This window comes from Buteo buteo, chromosome 10 (assembly GCF_964188355.1).
Source record: "Buteo buteo chromosome 10, bButBut1.hap1.1, whole genome shotgun sequence".
In the NCBI taxonomy this organism is placed as follows: Eukaryota; Metazoa; Chordata; class Aves; order Accipitriformes; family Accipitridae; genus Buteo; species Buteo buteo.
In genome coordinates, this window is record NC_134180.1 from 44,012,382 (window position 1) to 44,037,805 (window position 25,424).

Below are 25,424 nucleotides of genomic sequence, written 5' to 3' on the forward strand. Positions count from 1 at the left end.
ATTGCTAAAAAAAAAAAAAAAAAAAAAAAAAAAAGGCAAAGGTCCCATAATCTGAAACCAAAAGGCACCGTCTTTTGTATGGGAGAGGTGTGATTTTGGAAGTTCCTTTTTTTTTGTTTATTCAAAGGCAAAGAAAAGAATCACAACCAGCAGTTTACATTGGGTACCAGAGGTTGCACTGCTGTCTTCAAATGTTAATTAATCCCCTCATTTACTCTGGGTAGAGCTCCACACCATTTCCCCTTGAGTTCTTGGGAAGCTGCCAGCGGTGTGTTTGATATCAGGGAACCATTGATTTAATGACATGTGATGCCCTTACCAACTGAAAAACTTCCCTTCAGGATCATGAGCCAGGCCATTAAATTCATACGAAATATTAATCGCAAAACTTCAGGTCCCCAAACAGTTGGAGCGTGGACCAATCCATCTGTGCAATCACGATGTGCCCACCGGTGTGGTATTTAGCTGTCCCATGCGCACAGTTTTTCTCACGATGGAAGACCCCGAGCCCCCCACGAGCCATCCCGTGTGCTTTGGGTGTTTTCCAGGGAGGCCTCGCTCATCCAAGGATGAGCACAGGAGCAGCTCCCTGAAGCACGTCTGCCGCTGAGGAAGCGCTCGGGTAAGAGGCAGCAGCGCGAGCTGTTGCATTTAGGGCGTACAACCACCCCACCAGCTTTGTATGCCAAGAAGGGTGTGCTGCAGTAGCCCATCCTCTGCTGCACGGACAGCACGAATTTCTGCAACCCAACTAATTGCTCAGGCGCCCAGCCCCGGCAAGTGGGAGCAGGAGCCCAAAGCCTTGGGGCTGTGCCTTCGGTGCAAACAGCGGAACGTGTCAACCCACTGGGCTGGAAGGTTTACTGACTCCTGGAGGTCCCAGCCAGAGCTGATGGCTGGGAGAAGCAGGCATCTCCGTTCAATAAAAAACCGCAAAGCAGTGGGCTTGTGTAAAGTACTGCAACATGGAGCTGTAAACCTAGAGCTGAGAGCTGAGCTGCTTCCTCAAATGGCACAGAACTAGGAGTTTATGTCAAGGCAGAAAAAGAAGGGGTGTTCTCCATAAACCCAGCCTAGGAGCGGGACACAAAAGCTTTGTAAAGCCCCAAGGCATCTGAGCCCTAAATTAACGTTATCTTTGTCAGCGTAATATGCTGGCATTGAAGGCATTGCTTCTGGAACCAGCTGGTGCCAACACGCACAACGCACAGCCAAGAGGCAATTTGCAGGTTTCTCTGGTGGCTCAGGACAGCTGAGAGCACATCCCTGTCCGTCCTTCCTCCCGAAGCCAGGACAGACAATGTTAGCAGATGCCAGGGGCTAAGTGGAGTGGCAGAGGAGCAGACAGCTATGGGCAGGACTCTCCTGCTTATCTTCTCTCCTCTGCCACACAAGCAAAACCTCCCTGATCGCAGTCAGTCTTAGCCCGTGACCGCTGATCGTTCCTGCCTTGGTCTATCTCTGAAGGTTTCCTGGCTCGTCTCCAAACACTTCCAGCTCGGTTGCAAGAAACAGATGTTTTGGCTCAGTCCGGTAATGCTTCACTTGACCGAGGAGCACGGCGCTAGCACTGTAATGAAGCTATTGCCTGCAAGATGAGTAACGATGGCATAAGGGAGGCATATCACTGTCACTGCTGATCAGGTTAAATCACTGAATTATTTTACATTCTGCTTCTTAGACACCTAAAGGGAACTAGCTTCGCTTTTGGTCTAATGCAGCAATAAATCTACCTCCATTTAGGAAAGGTGGCTGCACGTCACTGCCGCTCAGGACGCCGCAGCTCGAGTGGGGCAGGATCTCCGTGAGCACATCACCGGCTCCGGCCTCAAAGGTTCGTCTCCTGCAGGATGTCACCTTGACAAAGCGATAGCTCCGTATGAGAAAACCCTCCGTTACCTTTAGGGCTCTTACAGAAGAGTGACTCTGGGCATTGCAAACCCAAACCCATGAACCAGGAAACAGTAATCACCGATTTTAAGCTATCTAGGACAAAGCAGCCCAAGTGAAAGAGGTCTTTTCACATGGCAGTATTGCCAGGCTGTTTGAAGTACCTGCTAGGTGGACTTTGAATTATGAAGTTGGGAAAATGTACTTCAATGGCAAGATCCTTCACACAACTTGATTAGTGCTGGGAGTAACTTCACTGTGCAGAGGCAGCAGCTAAGCGGAGGGTGGATGAGAGCAGCTTCTCCTAGATCAAAAATTTCATAATGCACAACTGCAGATATACTAGAGGGAAACAGTGGTGTGAAATAACCCTCACCAGCAATGATATCTGTTAGATTTTTAGCATCTAGTAGGACAAAAGCACAAGCCAGAGACTTTTGTTTCTAAAACTTTCAGTTTTAAAACCATTTTCAAAGCAAGAGATGGGGCATTTTAAAAGACGAGCTCGCACTTTGTAGACACACAAAGCCCTGGAAATCTGATAATAATTCATGTCAGTTAAGTATTTTCAGCCTGAAAATACAGGTTCAGAGTACTTGACTTCAACAAAATACTTCTTATTTCTGTCACGTGTGGATAACATCTGAAAAACCGTGGTTCTCTAGCAGAAGTGCAAGTGGAACAAAATATTTGACATTATCTGTGCTCATATCAAGCTCTGTTTGTTTCTTAGGATTTAGCCAGAAGTTTTAAAAAAGCCTCTTTGCTCCTCCCTGCCCCCAGGATCAGCTTTCTCTAGCAGTCTGCTTCAGGAAGGGTCTTGCAGGAATCACACCCTGCCTGTTCAGGGACTAGCATTGCCTTTTGTCCTGTAATTGAACTGAATCGGCTCTTAGACTCCTTCTTCCCAGACAGCCCTCACTGGAGTGCTCTGAAGATGTATTACACTAATATATCGTCAGAACGACATTGCTATGATGATACATTAATGCAATACATCTTCACAGCTTTAGGCTGTCCAGAAACAACAGGACAGGCGTTAGATTCAGTTCAATCATATCACACTCATGCACACGTGCCCCAGCAGCGAACGAAATGTGTTAGAGAAGGAGAGGAGTCATCACATGAGTATGTTCAAATCTGAATTCATGCTCATTTCTGGGTAAGTGTAGCTTTCCTCAGTGTTAGTGAAAAATCTGTTATTTTGCATGTGTTAAACAGCTCTTACAGGGCTTTTCTGGGGGGTTGTTGGGTTATTTCGGAAATGTTTCAGTGTTACCATTCTCTGGAAACAGGACTGAACGAACAAGGAGTGTCCTGGTGCTACGTATTTGCCTTTCACTCAACATGGGAAAATCTGCCTTCATCCAGCTAAATTCATCATTTCTGAAAATCTGCCCTCCCAAATGCATGCATACACATACACCCAGTTTATCCTCATGTTTTAGAAAAATAACTAGAAACTAGACTGGAAGTGATGGGGATAAAACTGTGAGAAAAGGGCGAGAAAGCGGGGAAGAACTGCGAAACACGAAACCAGAAATCACCGGGGATGATGCTGAGGATCCAGGCTGAGCTGTCACAAAGGCAGAGGGGGACTGTTCAATACGAACAACCAGAGAAGCCGGGACGGTATGATCGGGAAACACTGCCACACACTACACAAAACTACAAATAAACCAGGAGATTCCTATGTCTCAGTCTTGGTTTTTTTCTTCTTTTTTTTGCCTCCAGCCAGTGGCTGTGAAACCCGCTATCAAAATGTACATCAACACATCTGTCTCCTTGTTGAGCCAGTGATGCTCAGTCTCAATGCTAGCAGGTAATACAGCACGACAGGGGTGGATGTGGAGATCGGAACAGCGCCGAGGACCTAACGTGCACCCTGGGGGGGTCTGGGGTGGTTTCGCTTCAGAGCAGATCTGTCCTGGCTGCGCGGGCTGAACTCCTGCTCGTGGCAAGACCACGCGAGGTTCACTCCAGGAGAGCATCCACCAGGTTTCCTTCATTTGAGGGGATGGAGTTCGGGCACTTTGGGCACGTCCGTATCAGTGTTTTAGTTTGGACCAGCAGCGCACTTTTGAGGTGAACCTGTTGGTTGCCCTCACTTCTTGCACCACGCTTGGTGCTGCAGAGCACGTGCGCGGAGCCCAGCCTTGCGTAAGTCCGCTGGGTAACAACACAACACCAACACCAACTGACTAGAGTGAAAATATTTGTTTGAAACATATGAAACTTCATCTAACGACACTTGTGGTAAATATTATGATTGCAAAGTCAAGCACTCTGAACAAAGCCAAAGGTGAGGCTACTCTTGCACTATTTTTACGTGTCTCTCTCTCTACATTTGATACAGACCCCTGGTCACTGTTGTCTAAATGCAGCTGTGCTTTGTTTGAAGCACTTTGTTTCCCCCAACATCCACCCAGATATTTAGCTAGTTTGGCAAACACCACCGTACATGTCTGACCGATCGCCCCATCTGCTCTGCTAGCTCTCACTGTGTCCTTCCCACGAGAGGAAGCAGCCACGCTGATGCCTCCATGCATGTGCTGTAACAGCAACTGCCAAAACAACCTGCTGGGATGTGGAGAGAGACCCCACTTCTCTCCATTTGCTTAATTCAAATATAGACAAATGAAATATCTCTATATCCTGAACATTAGACTACAGTGTGAATTTTCAAGAAGTGTCATTTTGTTTTAAGGGAGTTAGGCAGAAAAAGTTTTGGTTTTCCCGTAAGACTTTTTGGAACTATGGAATTTAACCTATTTTGCATTTCGATAAGCCCAGGAAATGTCAGGCTTTCCTGGGAAGCCTGTCCTAAGCAGCAAAGCGCTCAGGCGGCGCACGCTTCTGCTGCTGGCCCTTGCTCGGCTCAGCGGTCTGAGCTTGGCTGCTCCGCCGGACTTCACCCGAGCATCCCGGGTCGTCGGTTCCTCTGAGGCTGGGAAAACGCCTGGGCAAAGTTTTGCAAAACGAAACTGGAAAAGAGTTTTGACACAGAGCACCCCAATTTTGCAAGGCAGTAACGTTTTATCCAAAAATTTCTGAATGGCTTTTGTTGTTACTGCTCCTGGCAACACTGGCAGAGCTCGCTTTTCAGAACCGGCAATGCAACACACACACACACACACAAACAGTGCAGACGAGTGTTAAAAGCTGGAGTTACGTTTCAGGCAGACCTTAATTCTTTAAAATTCTGGTTTCATTCTTAAACTATTGATGCTGCACTTTGCTCTTAAATGTCAGAACAAAATAAGTAATACCTGCAATTTATTCAGATGACATTTCAACAATACGAGATTTTCAGATTACAAACTACAGCCCCATGTTTCTTACGGTGTTACGCTGACTGTGTAGCTTTTGTGGATTTACATAATGGCTTTGTATAATGAATATTTATATAATGAAAGCATTTACATAATGTCTGCAAGTTAAACATGCACAATAAAGATTCCAGGCCAATAATTTATGTACTAAGTTAAAAATCACCTCTAAATACATTTTATTTTTATTCCTACGAAAGGTTCATTTTATCTGTTGTTCAAAAAAATTGAATCCAACCTCATCCAAGTAAAGGCTGCATTGATGCAAATCATGATAATATTTTGGAATTAGTCTACATTGAATCATTTGTATTCAGAGATTTCAGTTTCTTATCTTTTAGTAGCAGCTTTGACAAACAATTTCAGAATATTCTAAATATGATTCATTAATATAATTTAGTGTTGTATTCTAGATGTGATGCTTGCATGTAAGCCTCATTAGTGCCACTGGGAATTACAGGAGAAAACTGGTAGAAATTATAAAGTGCAGATGAAGCTTATGTTTAGATAAAGGTAATTTGCTGCAGAGAGAATATAAGCCGTTACAGAAATCTGGTGTTTTCAACTCTCTTGCATTTTGTTTTCTAATAAATCCAGGCTTCTTGTTTGCTAGACTGATATTTAATTGGATTTGAGTGCCATTTATAACAGTCTGTACACCAGAACATATACCTGAGCACAGGAGTGGTACTGTGTTACTGAAATGGAAAAATTCTTCTTTATGTGGTAGACTAGCAGACAGAATATGTTCTGTAAATTATATGTCTGCTTCCAAACCATTTTAGAAGATTTCTGAGCAAAAAGTTATTTGGATCCTGTGTTCTCCCACTCCGGACAGAGTTCTGTCCATAAATCATCCAGGGGACACCCAAGGCACGTCCCAGTGCTCTGCAACGGCCGCATCAGCGCTCACCTCTTGGAAGAAATGGGTTTTGTAACGATGCAGCCCTGTAACACAGCGTTTGCAATGAGTTTGCCAGGCCTCAGCACTGAAGCTCGTCAGAGCGTCTCTGCCTGCACTTGTCCGCCCTGCCTGCAGCTTTGTCGTGCCTGCTTCGGCTGGGGCAGCCTTTCCTCCAACTGAGCAGGCGTCCCTGCCTAATCTGTTTTACCTTTGCCTTTCTGTGGTACAACCACGGTTTTATAGAGCTGGCGGTAGCGAGACGCGATTCTGTGCGTAATGAGGTTTTTGTGACTGTGACACAACGATGCGATGCAGAGAAACACAAGCTGGTGTGGGAGCAGGGGCTTGAGAAGCGGGGACACAGGACACGGTGCAGAGGAGGGCAGGCACGGGGTGGAGAGAGGTGGGCAGGGACTGCCACGGCTATGAACAGCTCACCACGGTCCATTACAGAAATGCAGATTTGGAGCTGGACAAAGTGGTCTTTAGGGATATTGGACAACAAAGGAATGATATCTGGCATACGTAGAAGGCACCACATACAGTAAATTAGGATGAAACATGGAGCTGCAGAGCAATGAAGAAAGAGCAAAGGAGTAAAAGCATGCTAGCAAACACTTCAAAATGACCCCGAAAAGCTCCTAAATGGAGGAAGAAGAAACCACCAACGTGAACATCACATTCCTCCCCCTGAAGGATCCTGGGTGCTGACAACTCGCCAAAACAGCCCCCAGCAGAATAAAGCCACCAACCTTCAGCCCCCACAGGAGGGGGCTGAATCAGGAGAAGGGATAGAAACTAAGTCTGTCTCTAAAAACTTTAACTGCATCAGTATTTTTTCTGTTTTGGTAAGTCATAAATCACAGAATGGTTTGGGTTGGAAGGGGCCTTCAAAGATCATCTAGTCCAACACCCCTGCCATGGGCAAGGAATTAGATCTAGGCTAATAATGAACCTTGAATTAAAAGTTCAAATATACACATATAAACCAAGCCTTTACTGTCATTGTATCAGGTGTACCTCCTCCTTGCCCATAAACAAGCTTGAGCAGTTCACGAGCAGCAGTGTAAGTGCCTCTGGAGGTGAAGTGGACCAGTCATGCCGTGAGAAGATGCTTCCAGTGCCACCCCAGACAGCAAGCCTGCAGTAGGTGCACATCCCGGTGGTTGTACAATGAATTATGCATGCACGTACTGAGGGCCCCCCCGGACCAGAGAGACATGGACATGCTGGAAGGAGCCCAGCGGAGGGCCATGGGGGTGAGGAAGGGACCACGGTACCTGAACTGGAGAGCAGCTGAGGGAGGTGGGGTCTCAGCCTGGGAAGAGAGGGCTCCGGGGGTCCTACACCTGATGGGGATGTAAAGGAGATGCATCCAGCCTCTCCGCAGAGGTGCCGGTGACAGGACAAGAGGCAACGGGCTCTTGCTGAGACACAGGAAATTCCATTTAAACATGAAAAAAAAAGCTTTCTTGCTGTGAGGGTGACCAAACACTGGCAGAGGTTGCCCAGAGAGGCTGTGGCATCTCCATTCGTGGAGATATTCAAACCCAACTGGAAATGTTCTGAACAGGAGTTGGACCGGCTGCTCTCCAGAGGCCCCTGCACACCTCAGCCAGTCTGTGGTTCAATTCTGTGATTTTCCTTTTTTTTTTTTTTTTTTTTTTTTTTTTTTTTTTTTAAGTACCAGATTTGTTAAGCCCATGTTTGTGTTTCATCTAACCTACTGCTTCCTGGTGAGAGAGTAAGGGATGGGGAAAAACCAATCCAACAAGCCACCCTTCCCCAAAGAAAATCCTAAAAGGAGAAGGTGTATGGGATTTGCAGGATTACCTGCCAGCTACTTGGTCAAGATGCTCCAGCAGAGAGGATGAAAGAGCAAGCACATGGTAAACGAACATTGCTGTCTCCTACAGGCACTATTCATATATGCTTCGGAGAGGGCTGAGAATGCAGAACAAAGCAGGTATTGGGCAAGGGAAGGGAAACAAAGCAGAGGCTGTACCTGCCTGCCCTTAAATCCTCCGTGGTGGGAAAACATACCTGTCCGCCTGCAGTCTGCTGTGCTAGGCGCTCGGCAAGAGTGCATCATCATTGCACCATGAGCACTCTGATTGACTCTCCCTGTACCACGATATCTTTGAGTAGTCTTTTCCTCAAATTTCATTTTCAGTTCTCATTGTGGTAAATGTAATGCGTCTGCAGTTGAATGATCACATTTTTCCTCTCAGTCCTCATTCTCACTCCTTCGGTCAAGATACAAAATCAGTGGGTTCACTGAAAGCCCTTCCTTTTGATTATGTCCACTAATTTTGCCTGTATTCAAGATGAGGAGGATCTAATTCCTCCTCAGACCTCTTCTCCAGCCTGAGTGCACTAATTCTCCTTTTCTGCTTTTTTCCTCTCCAGGAAAATTGTAACAGCTCCTTTCGGCAGACAATCTAATGCTTTAAGCTATTACTCTAAAGTATCACCACGGTTTCCAATAAAATTTTATTTGACATTTAGTTAAAATCCATTTTCTGCTACAACTGAATTTTTTTCCCTAGTCCCTTGATGGACACTTCAAGCAGAATTCATTGTCATTGTCTTAAAGGTCAAAAGTTTTTTTTTTATTTTTTTTTTTAGATCTTGCTTTGTAAAGCAAACTGTTACTCAGGATTATGAGACACTGCGGTAAGCTGTGACAGTCCATGAAACTGTTCTTCCCTGCAATTACATGGATTTTATAAAAGTTGTGTGAGCAAACAGAAAGACCTTCACTGCAAAATCAATCATCATTGTAGAGTCCCTACAAAAGAAGCAGTGCAATACCAGTCTTGCATGCAACAGGCAGCTGGAAGCAGGGAGTATCTCCTTTCAGAAACACAAACCCCACCAGGATTTCCAGAGCCAGTAGCTCTGGGACACGGAGCAGGAATCTCCCCACCTCTGAGTGAGACAGATCCTGCTTTGCTGGCAGGGAGCCAGCTTCGGTGGCTCTGCACCAAGTCAACCAGCGTACAGATGCCTGTAATGTTAGCTAAGAGTTTCGTTGAAATATATTATGAGGAATTAAAAGTATACACGGAAATATTAAATAGAAACTATGCTTTTAGAGGTAATTTTGTTTGCAATTTTTCACCCAGGTAATTTAATTTGTTCAATAAAACCATTCTAATAAACTATGCTGTATCATGGCATAATGGTTCAATGGTAGTTACATTAAATTAACTCTACTGCACAATGCGTTAACGTTTTTAACTTTCATGCCCACTTCTAGAGAGCCGTGTGTGTTCTTGATTATTTCCTTGCTTTGGTTTTAATTGAAATTGTTTGATAAATGTCTGCAGCCTGTTAAAACAGGCTTAAAAATATGCTCATGTTTAGGGTGCCTTTATTTCTACATTCCTATGTTACAGTAGTATTATTGTTTTCACTGATCTCAGCTGAAATCTGAAGAAGCTTTTATTTTCTAAAAGTCTAGTTAGGCACACGCTTTTTAAGGCATACAAAGGTGATGCTGTCACGCTTCTGAAAACTGAAAAAGCAAAGCCTGTTACTGGTGAGACATTGCAGAAAGCTCCAGGTGACAGATAGTTGTACTTACCAGACGGAGAGATGTGTCTCCAAGAAATGGAAGGCTCTGGCTTCCCCGTGGCCAGGCACACCAGAGTAACATTGCTTCCTTCATTCACAACGATGTCACTTGAAATACGAAATATCTTCGGAGAAACTGGAATGAAACAAGGAGAAAGTTGTAATGGGAAGCTGCTGCATCAGTGCAATCCTGCCAGAGCACCGACACCTGAGGAGAGCTAGGATATCCATCTTCCCATTATTGATAAAAATACATTCAGCTGTTAAAATATAGCTATGCAAAACCCTTGTTTAGGCGTGACCACAGCTATTTCCATCAGGTTTGCAGAAGCTCAGCCGTGGATTGGAAATGCTATAAATAAGAAAGCAGCAATTTCCTCTATTTTGTGCAAAGCAGGTATTGTTATCGAGTTCCCAGTAAACTGCTACTGATGGATGCTCTTGTTTAAGATAAGGTTCAGCTTGCTCTTGACAGTTTGAAAAGAAGATGAAATTAAATTTTGCTTGTACTTTTAAAAATAATGATGCCTATTACATTTACTCCATGTGTACTTGGAGAGTCATATCTGTTCATGGAGAAGACTAAAATACCTTTATTTCTGTTGCTTTGTATTGCTTTTAGGCTTGCAGTAGCAACACGGCTAAGAAAAAATAAGCTAGATTTTTTTCTTTCATTTCATCAGCAGAATTCTTCACTAGACTACATTTACTGTACTATTTATACATCTGGGCATAAGAGAACCGAGTTCCACATGGATGGAAAATGATGGAAAGCATTAAATGGCCTACCCTTAAGGGAAAGCTTTACTTCTTGTAATGTTACACAGGGAGGAGAGGAACTCAGGGTCCCAGCAATGAAGGCAGGAATTCTGGATTTCAGAATGATTCTTTCTAAAGAAATATGTATTTCTTTACAGTCTTATTGTTACATTTGATACAGAAATCAAATCAATGCAGTAAGAAGGCATACCCTAAATGATGTTTCTGAAAAGCACTATTCTCTATATGATAAATAACAAATTTTGTACAAATATCTGTAAAAGATACAGACCTTGCATGTGGGTGTTTCAGAACCTTCTGTAACGACTGCTTTAAAATCAAAGTGCTCTGCAAGGTAAATGGGTACCAATAAAATGAGGAAAAAAAATGTTCATCATCTTCCATTCTCCTAACCCAAGTCTGTCCAACTGGAGCTTTACTCTCCTGAATGCTGCAGTCTTGTATTACTGGTTTGCTCTAATTTGTCACAGCCAAAATCCCCCCATCTAAGCCCATACATACACCTTTGCAACCGGGAATACATTGTTAGCATCCCTTCAATGTACATTGAAAGTACAGAGCTTTTTCATATGCACAGACTGGTTTTGTGTGCTTTGGGATCTCCACCTGCAGATGTTCTCCAGCCCTTTCCCCGGTCCAGTGATGGGAAGTATTTCAGTAGTAGAAATGAGTTGGGGTCAGGCAGACTTAAAAAAGCTGGAAATTCTCAGTGCTTGCTTGCGGCTAAGCAAAGAAAATTAAAAGTCTATGTAGAAGCTTTTTTTAATTAGCAGAGAAACTTTGTCTTTAGGGAAAACGAAGGTCTGGGGAAGGCTGAACCCTCCCCAATTCTTAAAGCAGCGAAGGTCAGTATTACCTGCCTTTGAAGTTCAAGCAGGTTTACACAATCACTTGAACAGAGATATACTTCTGAATTGGCCATAGTCTAACTCGCAAAGGTGACAGTCCACTCTTCCCTACTTCACTTGATGACCTGAAAAAGCATGCAGTCATTACAGACAATTTTGGGGAACTGAAACATACACAAGAGTTAGTTCCACGTAAAGGGTTAATTTATTAATAAAATTTCTTTGCAAATCCCTGCAACGAACCCGTTACTCAACCTCCTCCTGCAGAAGTCTCTCCCATCCTAAAGGAAACCGTGAACAGCCGTCACCGACACACCGTCACCCCATGCCAGCTGTGACGGGACGTGACCCTTCCTCGGGGTCCCCATGCCCTGATACGGGGCATTGTTAATACAGGTCTCCCCCACTCCCCTGTCCCAGGCCAAGTTAAATATCATTAACGTTTCAGCTCATCAATAGAGAAAACACGGAAAGGAATTCTTATTTATGTGTACAGAGTATGAAAAATAAAGCTACTTCCTAAAGGCAGCTGGTGAAGGATCATTCTAGCTGAAATGTAGAAATCCATCTGAGAGCAGGATATCATGAGTAATGGGGCATATGCAGTGCCTTTATTCAGTCCACAATATTTTAAAAATATCTTCCTAAATCTGAGCCACTTATTTCTTTATCCTTCAAGAATGAATGCACTTCCAGAAAGTCAAGTAAAGGAATTGAATAACTCAAACCAGTTCTTCTCACAAGTAAATGTATACAACTTACTGACGCAGTATCTATTTGGAACTGTGGAAATATCCTCCAGATTAAGTAAATGTTACGGTGTAAGACTTCCAACAGCATTAAACTTCTTATTTGAGGTTCTGCACCTTTGAAGGTAGAAAAAGAGAGAGATTTGCTCATGTTCTACCATCACTGAAGCAGTACCGTAGAGGGATTTTTCACACCTGACACCTAATGCTATTTATCCAGGTGATTTTTATTTGCCTTAAACTTGTCACTAAGCATAAAGGAGGTGGCTGGAGCCTGCTGTGCTGGGTGGCTAGTACAAACAAAAGCAAGCTAAAGGCGGTCTCCTGGGGCTCAGGCTGTGCCAGGGTCGGGATTAGGTTTAGTCCAGTCTCTTCCCTGCATCCGTCACCACAAAATGGGTGGGTGAAATATCCGCTCGCTGTTCAGTATACTGATTTAACCAGTGTCACTGATAAGACCAGATTAGAAATATGATAACGTTCATTTCAGTGGGAACGAGGAGCTCTTGGCATGCTCTATTGCTGGTCCTGCTCAACTATTGTAGGTCCTGTGAGCCAAGTGGCATGAGGATCCAGCAGAAAAGCTGGATCACACAAGCAATTGTAATCAAATCTCCCAAAATACAAATTTCCAAAGAAAATACACTGACAGTCGTGCCACAGGCAAGAATCTAGAACTGAAGTAATAGGATTTAATTCCGTTCACACAGACGAGCAAGATTTCTCTTCCAAGACAAAGATCAACACGGTCTACTCTGTGGCTTAAAGCAAGTGTTGTCTTCATCCTCCTGTGCCTTTCCTTCTAAGGTTTTACTTGTTCTTTATCACTCACCTCCTTTTCAAGTGTTCCCTTCTCACAAAAAGCAGCATATTTCCCTAATGCTCAGGCTCCCAGCCCTGGATTTCCTCCTGCACTCCAGCTCTTTCCCTCTCCTCCTGGTTTTAGGATAGCCGCTGATTTTGGCTGTCAGTCTCACCTTCTTCGTTGTAGGTTTTGCCTACCGTGTTCAACCCCCAAATCTATAGTATTTTGTCAAATATTTTAATTTTGATGAAACCGTATGTTCTAATGGCAAACAATTTGAAAATCTTTCCCTGGTGATTCTACATGTAAGTCATGGTTATGGAGCACAGAGTTTGATATGAACAAAATTCAACTGTATTAACATATTTGTGGAATATGTGGCCAGAGGGGTCACTAGGATAATTTAGTCTGAGCTCAGATAGTCACAGGCTCTAGAAATTTTCCCAGAAGCCTGACTAAAGTATATGTTTTAGAAAGCTGTCTAGTCTTATCCTGGCAATTCCAGGTGATGCTCACACTGCCACATCTGGTAAGCACTTTCAGTGACTAAATACCCCCTCGCTGCCGGGAAATAGCATCTTAGTTCAAAATTGCATTCCACTAAATTCAGCTTTCAGAAATCAGATCTTATTATGTTTTTGTCTGCAAGACTGAACATCCCCCTTACTACCAAGTAGCTTTCCTATGACTAAGGACCTGTACAACGTGATAAATTACCTTTTCATCTTTCTCTGCAGATGATCTGAGCACCACAAGCTTAATTTTTGTAAGGCTTCCTAGATAATATTTGTGTCTCTCTTTTGAGGAATACCCGAATCATCCTGAAATGTGAACAGTGGAACAGGGCGTAATAGCCTAGCAAGAGCCTTACCAACACTGCGTATCGAGATAAACCCAGTACTTTATCTCAGCTTTATTTCCTCTTTCCCTCTGCAGTTATTATCACCTGGACCATTATTCCTATTATCCCCCCAGCTCCTGCCGTGGCCGCTGTGGAGGGAGGGAGGGGGCAGGAGGCACTGCAGGGATGAGGATGGCTTGCTGCACGGGTCTCCTGCATGGGTAAAAATACCAGTTATGTACGCTACTACAACAATGTAAATACCCGGAGGCTCCTCCTGGTCCCACTGCACTTCCACCTGTGAGTCCCTCCTGAGCAGTACTACGGGAACCTGCTCTTAATTTCCTCTTTAAAATTGCGTATCTTGTAGGTAGAAACTGGTGTCCCTGGCAGGAGGAGGGAGAGAGGCGGCGTCTCTGGCGCTCTGCCGCAGCAGGGACCTGCCTGCTCCGTCCAAGAGCATCCCCTGTTCTACCCTGGGGCAGCTCTGCTCAGGCTTTCCCCAACCCAGCCTCCCCGCCGGTGGCTGACAAAGCCCTGCTGTTTCTCCCGGCTGGGTGGAGGAGCTGCTTTGTCTGACCAGATCCGCTATCCCTGAAGCCTGACTGGTTGATACTAATAGGAATCGAGTCTCTGGCTCCTACTTCTTCCTGGACTCCAGAATTATGTGTGCCATTATTTCGCAGGGGATTGACACTGAATCTATAGATCACTGCAGGGTCTCGTTTCTCATTTTCAAGGACTGAAGTTGTATTCTTAGTTACATTTGCGTGCACATAAATGATGCAGCATAATAAAGCTTACTGGTGTAGTCGCAATGACTCTAAGGCTGCTTTTTTAGTTGCTGTTGCTTTTTTGAATGTGGGAAAGGATGTCTTATTTTCATCACAATCTAGAATTATCAGGTAAAAGATCTGGGGCCTCAGCATAAGTGCACCCATCTTGTTTCTTAAAATGTGCACTGCCTTACTGTCTCCCCCTGTTGAAATATCCACTCAAAGTCTATGTAGTATCAAGATTAGAACACATGTGGCTGGACATACAGCTCTGTTTCTTCTGAAGGTTTGCCCAGATAAAGGTGATGACAAGTTATGAACCGCAATTTTTCCAGTAACATTTATTAAATCATATGGTAGCCAACTCCCTTTTCAGATTAAAATGTTATCAGTCCCATTTTATATGCAGAATATAGCCAATCCCAATAGAACATACAAAAACTGAGAGAGGAATTGGATTATAAGTTCAGAAGTGTTATGTCTGGGAGTTTGGCAAGAGAGATTTTACCACCAGAATCTAAGGCGTCACCTGCTTCATCCCTCCCAGGTGTTGCAAGTATAGCTTTTGTGCTCATATTGCCTTAGCTGAAGCTTCATATGCTTGCTTCTCAATAGAGAGTGACTTTTTTGGTGAAAGAGGAGTATTACATAGCCTCTTTTCCAGAATCCCCAATACCATTAAATTCTTCATCCAAATGCTGCTGCATCCCCACCTCTCTGTCTGCAATGATAATTTGATTTTTTCCTAATTATAATTTCATAATTATGCAATAAACACAGAGGGGGGTAGAGAAGATGCTGCTTTCAGCAGCTTAACTGACCATTTCTTTTTCACTGGAATTAATTTGTTGACCAATCCAATGTGCAAATGCTTATGCATTTCTAACCGTGAACGGGCAAACAGCAATGTGCACAGGAGTTTGCAAAACGCCGTCCAGGGCACTCCAGAGCCCTCCTGCGCTATGCACTGCAGCGCTACTTAACTGCGGCGTTTGAGCACAGAAGATGCTGTTTAGGGTCCGAGCAGAGCAAGGGACGCTCGCGGCGAAGCAGCGCGTCACCGAAGAGCTTGGTCTGCTGTGATTCAGCCTTTGCTTCTGCAGAAGCATTAGCGTTCAGTCGAACGCGTATTTCTAAAAGCCATGCTAATCTCAGAAGGCAAAATCCTCCCCTCAAGAGCACACGAACACCCGTTGAGCATCGGGGTTTCAGCGGACCGGTTGCCGGCCCGGGGGTACCTGCTCCCCTCCCCGCAGGCAGCAGCCCCCCCGTGGGGTCCGCAGGGGAGAGGGGCAATGCCAGGCCCTCACCACACAGCCCTGGCAGGTTTCTTCTGTGTTGCAGATTTTCTGATATTGCTGCCTGCAGCAATCAGCACACAGGATACGACAGCTTCTGGCATTCCCATGCACACAGAAGGAATTTGCTCCTCCAAATAATTTTTCGTACTCCTTCCCAGCAATCCCAGGAGCTGGACATTTTCACCCAAAGGGCGAATCACCACCATCAATTCTCTTCCTGCAGCTGTTTGGAGCCTGTGGGATGTGAGCGCACACAGCCCTTGCTGGCAGTACTTCACGCCCCCATCCGTTCTATCCAAAATACACAATGGCTGTGTGTAATTTTCAAATGTACGATATTTTAGAATAGCATTTATACTACGTACGAGACTACGGTTATAAACACGTAAGGTCTATTGCATTTTCATCAGGGAGACAGAAACTCCGGTGTAATGACTCTTCCCTGGCGCCCTGCTCCACGGCAGTTTTCCCGACAGCAGCAGGCACGGGGCACTCCCTGGAAGGCGACCGTGTTTCATTACAGCACCACAGAGACTCCTGATGGAATTGCCAACCGCCTACCCCAGCCCTTTCCTCTCCGACTGTAGTATTTGTGTCTGTATCTCAGTGAACTCTTTTTCCCCGTGCCCTGTTAGATGATCTGTTACAGAACTACAGCTGAGCTTTAAATACGAAAAAAAAGAAGAAATCGCAGGCAGGAAGCTCTGTGAGTACAGCACAGTGTTTGAGCCCTATTTTTATACCCAGTTATTTTCCATACTCAGCGTTGTACAGAACACAGACCCCTTCATCCTTGCCTCGAGGGACACAAGATCCCAGTGGACAAACCCTCTCAGATTTTGCTAAAGACTGGAACGTCTGATCCAGAAGTGTGCATGCTTTTGTTTCTTTTTAAGTCTTACAAGGAATTTTGCAGTCTTTCTAAGGGAAGATTTGAACCGTGACATGGTAGAAGATGGAGAATTTTCCAGACTTACAGAGTGCAGATTAAGTGATTTTCTCTTAAGTACATGCTTTGTTCATTTTCTAATTGACTGAGCTCTTCTTTAATCTGGGTTTTATAGTGGGGAAATTAAATAAAATCAAGTAGAAGATGTCTGTAACTCTTATTACAATGACACTGAGCAGGTTGCATCATTTATGCATTTCCAAAATAGAATTAAAAAATAAAGGAATACAGGCCATACATTAACTAAAATAACACACAGGTAAGCACAGAAGTGTAGTCCTGCTGTATAATGTAATTCTGTAAAATTACAGAAATGATACAACATGAATCATAGAATCATAGAATCATTTAGGTTGGAAAAGACCTTTAAGATCATCAAGTCCAACTGTAACCCAACACCACCATGCCCACTAAACCGTGTCCTGAAGTGCCAGATCTACGTGTTTTTTGAACACCTCCAGGGTGGTGACTCCACCACTTCCCTGGGCAGCCTGTTCCATTGCCTGACAACCCTTTCAGTGAAGAAATTTTTCCTAATATCCAATCTAAACCTCCCCTGGCACAACTTGAGGCCGTTTCCTCTCGTCCTACTGGTACTCATGAAAAAATGTAGATTTTCTTTTTATCAGTGATTTCCTAGGAATATCTTCTTTCCCATGATAGAAATTGGCTTCCATAGTAAGCGTTTCTGGAACCTCACAGTTTGAGACAAATAATGATTTCTGGTATATTGGTATGCTGCTAATTTTTCTATTTACTGACTGATAGGGATCATTACATTCAGATCACTAAAATCTGTGGAATTTATTAATTATGACTAGAATATATATGCATAATCACAATGGAAAGTTAATATTTAATAAGAATTAAAAATTACTATTTTGCATACATACTTCTTACAATGCCTCTAAAGGCTCTGATCTACGAGCAGATTTAGCTTTTAATATCTGCTACGCTGAGCTTCGAGTGCAGATTAAATCCATTGCAGAGCTACTCTCCATTTCAACAGCTACAGCCTTTCACCCATCCCACATGGCAACTGTGAAGGTCACAAAAAAAATTAAGTATAGCAGCGAATAAACATTTATGCAGTATATGGATTAAAGAAATGCATAAGAAACAAGCTAATGAGCAAGGATGGACGACAAATTAAAATCCCAAGCAAATGGTAATTCGACCTCACAAGTAGTCATGCAGGCAATGCGACATCTCCAGTGTTACAGTATGATCCTAATGTGCAAACCCATCCTTACGCAGTTTGAAATCTCCACCATCCCCTTCCTTCGTACTCCGCTTTAATAAGTAATTTGTCAATATTATAAGATAGCAAAAACCAGGGATCATACTCAAAAAGGTTGTTTACCTACTTGGTTTGCACAGTGTTTTATTTAAATATTTACCAAAGCTTATGTCCACTACAGCGTTAAATAAATTGATCACCTATATTAGAAGTGCATACCAATAGAGTGTGGCATGAGGGACACAGTGACATGTTTATTTTCCCTTGGGCTGTTTATAAGAGAGAGAAATAAATTTGTTTCTGTTTCCAAAAGCAATTAAAACAAACGGCATGAGAACAAAGTTCAGACAAGCCTTAATAGCAAGCTACTATAAAACCAAGTGTGCAATAGTAATGATAACGTTAATAATAACAATTTTATTCCACCCTGGTGGCACTAAAGTACAATCCATTGGAACCAGTCCATCAGCTCCAAACCAGCTTGTAAGTGGTAACAACCCACGGTCCCAATCTCAAGGCCCTGAAGACAAATAAAACAGAGGCACTCGGCATTTCCCATCGTGAAGGACCCCACAGCCATCTTCACAAAAACTGTCGCGAACTGCCAAACGCTGCCCGAACAGGTTTTTGCACCCAAAGCGGGCTTTGCCCTCGTGCCCCCCGCCCCGACGGAGCGATGCTGCTGCGAGCCGCCGAGACCTCGCTGCGCATCGTCGCGGGGGGGAACGATGGCTCGTGATGGACGGGCGAGCTTGTAAAGCACTGGGGACTCCCCGGCGATCGCAAAAACTGCTATCTCAAGGTAATTTGTTAGCACCAGCAGTCAGGAAACACTAGCTGCGCTGCACTCGCAGCCAAGATCTAAAAACAAAGCTCAGAAGGGGAGGGGATTATTATCTTCTCAGGCTCCCTGCGTTTTAATTTCCTGATCGGATCTGCCACCGGGAGCAGATGACCCTCTGGTCCCACGGACCTGATGAATCCCACGAGGCTCCCGCAGCCCGCGCAGCCCTTCCCAGCCCCGGGGGGGCACGGCGGGCACCGACCCCCAGGGCAGGGCGGGCAGCACGTCCTCAGCAGAAGGTGGGGGGGGCACCGCGCTCCTGCTCCCACGGCACACACCGCCCCGCGGTGAGGGGCACGACCCTCCCCAGATCTTCCCAGAGCCCACCTTTGAACAGACGACTTTTTTCCCTGCACACCCAGATTTTGTAATATTTTCTGTACACCTGCCTTTTGTCGTGGTTTAACCCCAGCCGGCAACTAAGCACCACGCAGCTGCTCACTCACTCCCCCCCACCCAGTGGGATGGGGGAGAGAATTGGGGAAAAAAAAGGTAAAACTCGTGGGTTGAGATAAGAACAGTTTAGTAGAACAGAAAGGAAGAAACTAACAATGATAATAACAACAATAATAAAACGACAATAATATTAAAAGGATTGGAACATACAAAACAAGTGATGCACAATGCAGTTGCTCACCACTCACCGACTGGTGCCCAGCTGTTCCTGAGCCCCTCCACCAGCCCCACTCCCCCCAGTTTATATACTGGCCATGACATCACATGGTACGGAATATCCCTTTGGCCAGTTCGGGTCAGCTGCCCTGGCCGTCCCCCCTCCCAACTTCTTGTGCCCCTCCAGCCTTCTTGCTGGCTGGGCAGGAGAAGCTGAAAAATCCTTGACTTAGTCTAAACATCACTTAGCAACGACTGAGAACATCAGTGTGTTATCAACATTCTTCTGTACTGAACCCAAAACATAACACGATACCAGCTACTAGGAAGAAAATTAACTCTGTCGCAGCCGAAGCCAGGACACCTTTTAAAATTTCAAAAAAAATGTGAATTTAGCTGTGGAAATGCAAAATACGTGGCTGTTTTGGGTTTTTTAGAGATGTTTATCAGAGGTCAAAACTCATCAGGTCTTGACTTGGGCTCATAACCTCTAGCAACTCACTCCACAAACAGACGGCAGCAGGTCCCTGGCTCGGTTCCCCACTCGCCCCAGTCCTGGCAGTGATGGGAGCACGGGACAGACCTCTCTGCTATGAAAAAACGTTTCCCCTGAGGTGGCCAACGCAGGCAGGGCAGCGGCACAGCCCCCCGAGGCTTCTCGGCCCTCTGGCAGCGGGACAGCCTGCCCGCGGCAGGCAAGGATGCTGCCCTTCACCGGGGGGTCACCACCAGCCGCATCTCTGAACCCCACGCTGCGGGAACGACAAGTTGGGGACCTTCGTGACCTGAGCTGTCTGCTGTCGCTACCGGAAAAAATAAGGGGAAACACTGATTCCTCTCTGCAGACAGAATAATTTATTGCTTTGCTTTCCTAATATGCATATTGATTTCATTAACTTGTATAATATCTAGAAATCACTAACATGACATAAGAAATAGATTATTGTTCTTCTTTTTATGGCTTGGACATAATAATTAGTTTTTATGACAAATACATAGAAAAATTAAAATGTGCTTACGAGGGTTATTAAAACCAGTGATGAACTCCATTTGCCACTAATTGAGAATCTATACGACTTTTCAGTTTGCAATCATCAGATCCCCTGGCATGTGGAAAACCTTCCGCTTTACAAATTATTTTGTCTTCCAAACCTTTTCATAAATTTTAGCATATGCACTTGCACAAAGATTTCTGGTAAGAAAACCCTACTTCCTATTCTTTCCTTCTCTTATCTTCCCATTTTAGTCAGAAGGACGAAGCAACTAGTGACCAAATAACCAGACACAACCATAACACTCAAATGTGGGGAAAAAAGAAAAATAAAAAAAAGGACAGTTAATCAAAGGAAAGTTTTTGTGAGAAAAAGATAAAATAATCCCAGGTTAAAATGTGGTTATTAGGAATAAGTAATACGTTTAAACCGTATGTGAATGAAAGAGGGTGACCGCATTAACAGCTAGCACAGTCTTCAACAGGGTGTTCGACCGTCTGCAGAGCTCATCAATAACCATCACCAAGCAACAAAAAAGTAATAATATTGCCAACCGCAAACCGCTGTGACTACTGTGAGGTGTATTAATTAGCAGAAACAGATGTAACTTATTTCCAGGAGATTACACAGGCTGATGTCCCGCGCAGCAGCTAATGCAGCTAATCCAGCGCAGTGGCTAATTAGCCAGTGAGGTGTCTCTATGTGCTCGTGAAGCTTCATCACTTGCTCTTGATCCCCAGCCCAGCTACAAACCCAAGCCTGCTTCCGTGCGGTTTGGGAGAGGACACCCTCCAACCAGTGGCTTTGTACAGAAAGTAGATGATGCCAAATATTTGTGACCTCAAACTCAAAAGGGCAGGATTGCAAAGAATCCTCTTAAAGGCTAGACTTTGCGCACATTACTATCAGTCAAGTGGTTAGTGAACGAAAGTCGCGGTATTACAATGCAAAATTCATAAGTTCTCATAAATCAGCCTGCTTTGAATGCCCCAAGAAGCAAGAAACTATTTCACTGTTTTAAAACATCCTTAATTTTGTCAAGATCTTTAAATTATTTATATCTGCATAAATCCTCCACCTCTCTGGCAAACATGTACACCATTTTCATCCTCAGACCTGTAAACAATTTTGATCCCCTAAACACCTCTAAATGCCACATCTAAAATACCTTATTTTACAATAAAAACCAACCACAAACATCACAAAAAAATTCTTTCCAACAAAATCATTTTTATAGTTGAACATATTGCACCACAGTATCTATCATAAAAAGGATAATTGTGCTTTTTAGAGTTGTAGAATCATTTGTCAACACTTAAAAAAACCACCTTGCTCCACTTTTATGTCCTTTTTTTTTCAGAATGCATTAGAGTTGCCACACAAGAAATATTATTACAACCTCCTCTGCTCAGCCCTGGTGAAACACATCTGTAGGGCTGGGTCCCCTTGGAAAAGAGAAGCAGGGAGAGAGTGGAGCGAGTCCAGGCAAGGCCTGTGAAGGCGATGAAGGGCACGTCCCAGGAAACAGTAGCCACGAGCACGAAGATTGTCAAACAGGAGTAGATAAGCAAGAGTAAATCAACAGCAAAGATTTAAATTGGCATGCAGTTTGTTGAGTTTAAAACATTTAAAATTATTTCAAATTGCTGCATTTTAAGGGGTCTGGGTTTCAGAGAAGAAACCCTTCATGGATGAAGACCCATCCCAAATTCCCAGCTAGAGGCAAGGGCAAATAAGGTTTTTCTTTCAGAAGGAAATGCCTTGAAAGTCAGGGTAAGTGGAAACTGCAAGTTACAGAAAAACAGATGTTCAGAATTTTTCAAGCCATATTCATCTGCAGAACCAGTTAATTGCCCACGTGCCCAGCAACATTTTACCGCTCCTAAACATCGATGCCTATGAACTGTATTACTGTGCCAGTCTTGACCCACAGCATCTCACCTCTTTATGGCTACTGAGAAGAGTTAATGGAAGGAAGAGAAAGAGTTTGCATTTTCTGGAGCATTTCAGACGTGTTGTAAGTGTAACTCCAAGGGCAGCTCACAGTTTATTAACCTTGGTGAAATGCATGACCTGAGATCGTGGGACAGACTCCCAAGACACTGTAGGCAGCAGCACTGGCTCACTGTCTGCAGCAGCTCAGTGCAGCCCAGCAGAAATAATGTGCAAAGTCCAAGCTCCTTCCACCCTACCTGCACCCACTATGGTTAATTTAACTGTTTATGAATGCATAAAAAAGTAGGTAACCATCTAGGTGACTCTCCATGTAGCATCATTTTTCGTCCAGCTGAAGCTCCCCCACTGTAATCAGATATTGCACAAAGATTTTTTTCACGTTTGACAAAATAAAATAATAAGATGAGCTCAATATTTAGTGAGTTGCAAAATACCCCCAAAATGTGTATGATTTTTAGAGTATAGTTAATACAGTTTTTAAATCAGTAGAGTAAATAATACAAAGAAACAGACAACAGCCTGTGCTAGTGTGGCACAAATCTTCATTTACGTGGCAATCAGTCACCAACTGGGAAAACTAAGAATACTTTTTTTCTTTTTTGCATTTACATGATTAGTTCCTTAACAGCAGTTTGATTGAAGAGCATTGCCTAAATGTCTCCACCTCTTGCTTATTAAACACACTTTGTCTTGTATGCAGAAGAAGCATCGTCACACTGGTTCTGATAAAAATTATGGGTGAGCTGTGAAGAAAAATGGCTATATCTTGATTCTTCATTTATTTCCAATTCATGTCAATGCTAAAGCGTGAGGAAAACCCCATAAAAGTAGTACTTTTGTAAGTTTTTGATTAATCTCTTTTCCTCTTACCTCTTTCATATAATTAGCAATATAAGCATAATTTGTATAAACGAATGTAATATCCTTCATGTTTTAAACAGAAATTTATTATCATGTATTATCTGTTATCAGTGACTAATTTATTTTAGACCAACTTGAATACCAGTCTTAAATTAAAGAAAAAAAACCCCATATTGCCACAGGAACAAGCTAATGCAGAATTCAAAGGAAAAATCAAAGTGAAAACATGTAAGCAAATATTCTCTCTGTTGTATCTATTGTATTTCTATCAACAGTATCCTGGAGTCACAGGGGCAGGAAGGATTCCTGGAAGCGGTCCCTGGCTGGTTAAAGGCTGACACAGCTGGATTCACATCTACAAGATTCTTCCGAAATCATTCATTTCAGCACAGAAATACTGGCCTTTACCTGCTCTACTTGTGGCAGTGTCACTTCTCAAAGGTAATGATCTATTTTAACCTCAGTAGAAGTTTATGAGGGCATGAGAGACTTGGAAGGACGTCAGCAGTGCCAGATGTGTCACCTGCACGGGTGCCATCCCTCCTGCTGCCTCGTTACCCGCCCAGCTGCTAACGACAGCGGTGTGTACCGACAGTCCGTGGACTCTGGGAGGGTCACAGTAAAATAGTTTATTTATGCTCAGCAGCAGTATCTCAAATAAGTCAATCTATTCGGATTCATCAAAACCAACTTAAAAACAAGCCGTGCCTTGAACACGGGAACTGAACAAAAAGTGAATTTATACTTAAGAGGTTTGCCGAAGTCCGTGAGGGTTCGGCTATTGATTCATCGAAGCGAGGAGTTCTCTCTGTGCCGCTTTCAGCTACGTGCTCACCACGCGCCGCTTCTTGAAGGTTCAGCCCTTCACCCAGGTTTTGGGAGCAACGGCCCCCGCGGAGGTGGAGCTGCAGGTGAGCAGAGGCCGGCAGCGGGGCGGGCTGCTTCCGCCACACTTGGAGGACTGTTAGCAAGCCAAGAAGCCACTCATAACATGCGCATTGGAACAAATTTCTAATTCAGAGAGTACCACTGCGTAAAACTTCAAGTAATGGAAGCCACTACAAAAGGGCTAAATTTATGACTAAAATTAACGAGCAAAACAGGTTAAGAAAATGTTACCAACTATATATCAATCGTATCACTGTGATTGATCTTCACTTAGAATATCTAAACATTTAACTAAGAACTACTTAAATTGAATATTTCTTTCATAAATGTTTTAGTAAATCCTAGAAAGTCTAACAAAAACCAGGCTAAAATATCAGGTGGGTTTTTCTGTTGTTAAATACTAACAGTGATTTTCAGGGACCATTTTTACACTGTTAAGCTAATACCTCCAACGCTTATGGTCCATCCATGTTCTTTAAAGACTGAAAGTAAATGAGCTCAGCAAAATAATATGTATCTCATGTATGAGAGAGGTCGGCCCCAAACTAGAAGCAAACCACCACTTCTCTGAGAGGGGATGGAGATGCGTCTCCAAGCGCGGTGCTTTTGGAACACGCACACTGGCCTAAACCCAAAGTTCCCGCAGGAGGGGAGGCAGAGAGCAGCCCCCAAGTTTCACCTCGCAACCAGACCCTGCTCTGCGAGGTGGGTAGGATGCGCTCTGAGTGAAGGCTGATGGGCAAAATTTGTTATGATGCTGAAAGTTCTTTGAAAGACGAACATGACAGCTTTCTTTTTTCCAAGCGAATCGAAGGATCTTCATCTCTTACCGACAGTTATTTTGCCATGCAACCATTTCTCCATCAATGAAGCAGCAGACTCTCTGCAGATAATCATTCTTCAATTTCTGATGCCATAGATTTTCCCTATTTTCTAAGACTCATCTTGTTCACTTGGTAAATGCAGAGAGAAGGGAAAGGACGAGCACTTGTTCTCTCTGCAGCCCTTTCATCACTCTCCTACATTTTTTCATTACTGTACTCAATTTATCACTGAGAAAATACAGAAATAGAAAAGCTATATTCTTTGCCTCGAGATGGATTTGTTCTCAGCAGTTTGATGCTTTGTAAAGCAGAAGCAATGTAGAAAATAAAATTGCCATTTCTGTTAATTGATTTGCAAAAATCTAGTTGTAAATCAGAAAAACCTTACTGAACCAAAAATCTAGCAATATTTTATTTTTCTTTCAAAGCTTTCCATGCTTCTCCCTTAAGTGGAAA

At 43.7% G+C, this 25,424-nt stretch overlaps 1 protein-coding gene across 3 annotated transcripts in view; it reads right to left on the minus strand.

The window, feature by feature from the left end:
- The window catches only part of NEGR1 (neuronal growth regulator 1), a 294,195-nt gene that overhangs the window by 99,553 nt on the left and 169,218 nt on the right, over positions 1-25,424 (minus strand). For all 3 annotated transcript variants that reach the window (XM_075037379.1, XM_075037377.1, XM_075037378.1), the window contains exon 3: positions 9,713-9,838. In XM_075037379.1, coding sequence (XP_074893480.1) covers positions 9,713-9,838 — 126 coding nt within the window. The remainder of the gene's footprint in view (positions 1-9,712; positions 9,839-25,424) is intronic.